Here is a 6,386-nt window from a genome sequence, read left to right as displayed (position 1 = left end):
GCAAAATGAGAAGATGGAGAACTAGCGTCCAGTGTCCTAAAGACCCATCTTCACTTGTATATTCTCAATTTGCTTTTAATCTAGGCATGGGGGAAAGGAGGGGCCCAAGATTAAAAGTAGTTTAAAAGTAGATTAAAAGTAGTTGAGCATCATAGACAACACCAAGAGGAGTCCAGAAAAAGCTGTGATATCATTTTGTCCTTGGTTAATGGTCTTCTTGTTCTTTTAAATCTTTAACAAAATATAGTTATTGTGCATACTCTCTCTTTTCCTAGAGTTAGTCTTGACAGCTGCATACTTGTTGTTTCTATGTTATCTTTTCAGTGTTTCAAAATTATTCTAGCCTACATGCAGACATAAACAGAGGCCAGAGCCCTTCCCACCCTACCCCCAGTCTAAAATGGAGTTAGTTATGTTAGTCTTTCACCATTTTCTGTTACAAAAAATGAATTGTCTATTGTGCAGGAGTGGAACATTATTTGTTAGTTATTCCTGAAAGAACCTGAAGAAATGTTTCACATCAAGAATTTAAAAGAATTGTACTAGCAAGGAGATGTTTCACTGAAGAAGAAAGTGTTCAAGTCTGAGGGGAGAAAAGGCAGTGTTACCACAGTGGCAGTAGATATGATAAGGAGGGAATGGTAAGACAAAGTGCCCACCTGTGCATTGTGGTGTTGGATGATAAGAATGACCTAAGGGAAAGGTTAACTGAGAGCAACTTTCTTTCCAGACCTGAAAAAATCTTTCTGTCTAAATTTGAGATATCACTCACATCCCTTGAGGAAATAGTTCTGGAACTTCTGTGTTCAGAGAGAAAAGCTCGGGCTAACGCTAGAGAGCCCTGATTTAAGTCCCTGCTGGAGCTACATGATCCAAGTTGATTAGGGTCATACATGTCAATTCCCTCAGTTATCTGCTCAGCAAACTTGTAGGAGCTGTCTGCTGTGGGCCAGACATCTGAGGAATTTGGGCAACAGTACTTTGCTGAACCTTTTCAGTTCTAATTATTCTAGTACTTATCTGAATTTTAGACACCACATAATTCAAGTTAAATATTTCTATATACTCTATGTCCTGTGTCTTGATAGAATTCTTAGATGCTTTATGAAATTCAACACATATTTTAATTTGAAAACCAGATAAAGACATCAGAACCCTGGATGAACTAATAATTTGATACTCTTAGCATTCTGTAAGTGTTTGGTTAGTGTTTTATTTCGAGGAAAGGATGAGGGGTAGGAGAGAGGAAGAAGAGGGGTGAGGTGATACATATAAAGCAAGGAAGTCGCTGCTGTTGCAGAGCCCAGAAGTCCTGTTGTCCTAAGTCAGCTCTGACTTTAAACTTGAATGGTCCAGCCAGTAAACCAGAAGCCTTGCAGTTAATTGCATTCACCCCTTCTAGAAGGTAATTTAGTATCATTAGTTATTATGGAGACATGTTCCTTATGGGATCTTATCTCCTGTTGCCCACACAGCCACTGAAAATATTCCTTCAACCTCACATGGCAAGTTATGTTGCACTGTCTCTGGAGAATGATCAGCCAGATTTGAAGCAGGACACTACGTCTTGTTTTCTGTGAGACTTGAGTCAGAACATGACCTCTCAGGCTTACTTTTTCTGAGACATCAAATAAGAATGATGATAGTAACAATAATAAAAACGAGAACAACAATAAAAAGATGTGCATCATAGGTTTACTGTGTTCAATGAGATAATGCATATAAAGCTTAGAAAAGAGCCTAGTACCTAATGAACATTCTCTAAACGGTAGCTCTTATTTTTTTTTTTTTTTTTTTTGAGTCGGAGTCTCACTCTGTCGACCAGACTGGAGTGCAGTGGCCACTCCTGGCCACCGCAGCCTCGGCCTGCTGGGCTCCGGCGATCCTTCCGCTTCAGCCTTCTGAGTAGCTGGAATTACAGGCATGCGCTACCACACCTGGCTGATTTTTTGATTTATTGTAGAGATGAGGTCTCGCTGCCCAGGCGGGTCTTGAACCCGCGGGCTCAGGCAATTCACTCACCTCAGCCTCCCAAAGGTGCGGGATTGTACTGAGCCACCCGAGCCCGGCTTGGTAGCTCTTATTAACCCACACAGCATCCAGTGTCAAGTTCTGGCCTATGTGATGTCCTCCATTTTGGTACATTACTAGTGAGACTGCGAGTCCCTTTTAGATATCTCCCCAAGAAACTATCAGTGCTTTTCTACTTAATTCAGCCATAAGTCGTATTGGCCTAGTTCCCAATAAAATACTGTCAACACAACTATGTAAGTCAGTGTCCCTGACCACTACCTGTACTTGTCCTCATTTGGCTAAGTTTCCCCATTCCCAAAATTGAGATAGAGACACCCAAGTCACAGAATTGTTAGGAAGATTATGTGACATGATGTATATTTAGCACAGGGCTGAAAACATTCTCTCCCTCTTTCTCTCTCTCATACACACACATACATGCACACTATTTCCCATTCCTCCCTCCCCCCCTTCCTCTTTTCTTCCCTCCCTCTCTTCCTTCCTCTCTTCTTCTATTTGTTATTCTCTTTCTGTTAAAAGGGCAGGTGCTTTTATTCCACTGGTTCCTTCCAATAAAAAAAGGAAAGACATACATATAATTATTTTATTTTAGATGAGAACTCATTCATCATTTATCAGCACTCAGTGAATTTGTATGTTAAGTGTCAAGTATAAAGATTATTCCACGAAAGGAAAGTCAGATTATAAGGAATAGATAGGAAAATAATTTGTTAATTCAGTAAGGCCTCTTTTGGCCTATAACATTATTAGGGACAAAGCAAATTTTGAAAACAAAACAACTCTAGCTCATTCAAGACTCTTGAGGTGGGCAAGAAAAAAGAACAGGGGGGAGGGAGGCTGGACATGTGCCCTCTGAGGCTGGACATGTGCCCTCTGGCTAGACATGTGCCTGCACTTTCTGTCCCTGATGTCTGGTTGTTCCTCCCTAATCTTCTGACTGAAGATTTCCCAGGTTTCTCCTTTATGAAGACCTCTTCTCAGCCATTGTCTCTGCCTTCCTGTGCCTGTCTACCATACTACTCATGGTGTTCATGAATTTGGCCTGTATTCACCAGGTATATGTGAGGTCCCTGATTTCGGTGGTCTCAAGCCCTCCAGGATTCATACCACTTGTCCCAAATACAAAATTCAAGAGTAGATGCTCACAAGCCCCAATCGGAGAAAAGTAGTGTAAAAAAGAATTGATGAGATGGAAATTCTATATGGAGCCTAAGAAAGTCAGCACTCATATAAGATTTAGAGAGCAAAGGTGTGCCAAACACTGATGAGTACAAATAAGGTGATTTGTTTTCATGTGTGTCTGTATTGTAATGTATGTATATGTTACAGTCTTTGCAGCAACTGTTCAGATTGATATAGTTATAGATAATGGAGAACTAACCATGTGAAAAATGGAAAACTATAACTTTGATTGTATATAATTGAATAATAATGCTAAAAGTAGTGCTATTTGTCATTGTGATATTAGTTCACTACTACCTTATAAACATCAACACCATTTTTTCATATCACACATATATACGACATGTCAGATAAACTCTGTTTTTAATTTTATTGGATTGCAAAAATTTTTATGGCTTGTCGGTTTTGTAGCATTTGTGTTCAAGAAATTAGCAAATAACTCTTGTAAAGAAAGCATTGCTTATTAAATATGACTTTGTTTTAGTGAATTTAGAGTACATCAATATATCCTTATACCTGTGAATATAGACAGTTTAATCCAAATCAGAAATAATAGATATAAAATTACAGCCGGGCTAGGTGGCTCAGCCTGTAATCCCGTGCCTTTGGGAGGCTGAGGTGAGTGGATTGCCTGAGCCCGCGGGTTCGAGACCCGCCTGGGCAGCGAAACCTCATCTCTACAATAAATCAAAAAATCAGCCGGGCGTGGTAGCGCACGCCTGTAATTCTGGCTACTCGGAAGGCTGAGGCGGAAGGATCGCTGAAGCCCAGCAGGCGAGGCTGCGGTGGCCAGGAGCAACCACTGCACTCCAGTCTGGGCGACAGAGTGAGACTCCAACTCAAAAAAAAAAAAAAATGACAAGTATTTTCATTACATAAGGAAGTAACTTTATTCAATAAATATGAGTTGGATATTGTCTGAATTCAATGAAAGATAATTTGTGATTTTTATGGACTTTATAATTTAAATTTTTAACCAAAATTCATTTATTCAACAAATATTTATTGAGAGCTTCCTTTGTGCTAGGCACTAATCTGACCTCTAGACATACATTTCTGAAGAAAACAAAGTTTTGTCCTTAGAAATTTTAAGTTCTAAAAAAGAGGAGACAATAGAAAAACAAACAAGTAAATATAGACTATTTGGGGTGATTATTAAGTGCAGTGGAGAAAAATTAAGCAGGCAATGGGGTTGTGGACTGTGAGGTACATTTTACATAGATCGGAAAAGACCTATTTTATTTTATGTGTTGAAATATGTTAGGCTCACTGTAAGAGAAAATACAAGGAAAATCCTTGCACAGAATATCAATTAATACAGAATCTAACTATGCCTTAAAGCAAGATAGAACCTCAGTGGTCTTTGGCAAAGAGTATTGCTAAAGCTTATTTAGTCAAAAGTTAAGAGAGCTGTATATAATACTGCTGAAATGTATTGAATATTATGCTTGGTATCTGTGATTAGAAAATCTAGCAATTATTTAAGTATGAAAATATTATTTATGCTGAAATAATCCTTCCATTAAGAAGAGTTGTGGAGACATTTCCAGCTACCAAGATGTAACCTGAGTTTGTCCACACTAGAAAAGAAGTTTGACAGTTGAAAATTTCCACTTCTGTTTCTTGGTTGGAAGATGAAACCTAATACATAATCAACATGTCTTGTTACACAGAAATTTTTTATTTTAAATAAAAACTGAATCTCAGATACCCTAATTAGCACACCAAGGTGCCTTTAAACCATAAATCTTTTGGAGTGTTTGGGAGTCATGGTGTTCCTGAGCTTCTGCTGAGTGCCAGCATTGCTCTCAGAAAGGACGTTGCAAGACATATGAAGGCGAAGTCTCAAACTTGACAGTGTGAAACAGGTTCTGATAAGGATATGCACCAAAGACTGTGGAAGTGGAGGACTGAGGACAAAACAGAAGACCCAGGGGCTAGGGAAGAGGGACGTTCCAGGAAAGGCTTCCCACACGAAGGATGGAGTACCTAGCACACAGTAGGTGCTCCCTGAGCCTCGACCCTATTGTGTGCCCCTTCGGTATTAGGTCCTAGGGCTAGAAATGTGAAAATACGCAATTCCTGAGAAGCACAGTCTGTTTGGGGAAACAGACAAAACTAAAAGTGATAATTGTTTTAAAAATTGAAATACAAAGTACATTCGGAACTCAGAGAAGGAAAGAATTTAGCAGGGTTTCAGAATAAAAAAACACCTTACAATATTCTAGAGTGGTTGAAAGGTGAGTGGACTCAAAGGACAATTTTTAATTTTCATAAGTACGAAACAAGTGTTTTTAAATTTCATATTTAGATCTTCAGTTTTACTATTCTTGCTAAATACATGAATTCATTCTTAATTCAATATTGCTTCATGCAGGGCACTTTAATAGTGTGGATTTTATTAGAGAACTTAACTGATATTGGTTGTGGGGAGGTGAAGGAAATACAATTTTCTCTAGAAGATTTGCATTAGATAGAGTAGTTACAGGCTGTAGCATCTCCCCTGTAATTTTATGAGAATGGTATTACCCTGGCTTTCACTGTGTGATTGCTGGTTACCTTCTGTCAGTGAGCAACAGTCTTACTGCAAAGCAGGAGCACAACCCATCTCTTTGTCTCCGTGGTCAAACCAATTACTTCTTAGAAAGTCGGATTTTTTTCAAAATGACCATGTACAGGAGCAAACGCAGACATCAGAGATGTAAGTAAATTCTGACACAACTTTTTCATATCACTGTGGTGGGGATAACATACTTGATTTCTTAAAGACTAATTATGACTTCTTCAGATACATTCTGGTAGTAGAAAAGATACTGTAGCTTTTTTCACCCTAACCTTTATCTTTATCCCTGTAACATGTGTGAAAGATGTTGAGGGGAGAGGGGATAATTCGCTTGTTACTATGGAAACCCTTGGAAAGGTTTACAAAATCAACAGAGAAACAGATCAAATGCAATTTCAGTCTAGCTCAGCATCCTTCATTCAGGCATAATCACTGGATAGTTCTCTTTTTTGCTTTTCTAGGAGTGATAGATTTTCTTTCCTGGAAGTCTATTGAAAGGTTTGGGAAGCTAGCCCAAAACTTCTATTTATTCATCCAGTTTCATTACAACTCTCAGGGGAAATAAAACAGTTCAGAATGAAGAGGAGACAGTTAATTGTGAATGACA

General features: G+C 38.7%; 1 protein-coding gene across 1 annotated transcript in view; it reads left to right on the top strand.

Moving 5' to 3' along the window:
- Positions 1-5,789: 5,789 nt before the first annotated feature.
- The window catches only part of RALYL (RALY RNA binding protein like), a 194,267-nt gene continuing 193,670 nt past the window's right edge, over positions 5,790-6,386 (top strand). The window contains exon 1 of the mRNA XM_021716133.1: positions 5,790-5,917. Within this exon, the coding sequence (XP_021571808.1) occupies positions 5,881-5,917 (37 nt within the window). The 5' untranslated portion in view covers positions 5,790-5,880. The remainder of the gene's footprint in view (positions 5,918-6,386) is intronic.

Source organism: Carlito syrichta, unplaced genomic scaffold (assembly GCF_000164805.1).
Source record: "Carlito syrichta isolate Samal-C Ts95f unplaced genomic scaffold, Tarsius_syrichta-2.0.1 Scaffold308192, whole genome shotgun sequence".
NCBI lineage: Eukaryota > Metazoa > Chordata > Mammalia > Primates > Tarsiidae > Carlito > Carlito syrichta.
The sequence above is the reverse complement of the archived record's forward strand: the minus strand, read 5'-3'. Positions and strand labels throughout refer to the sequence as shown.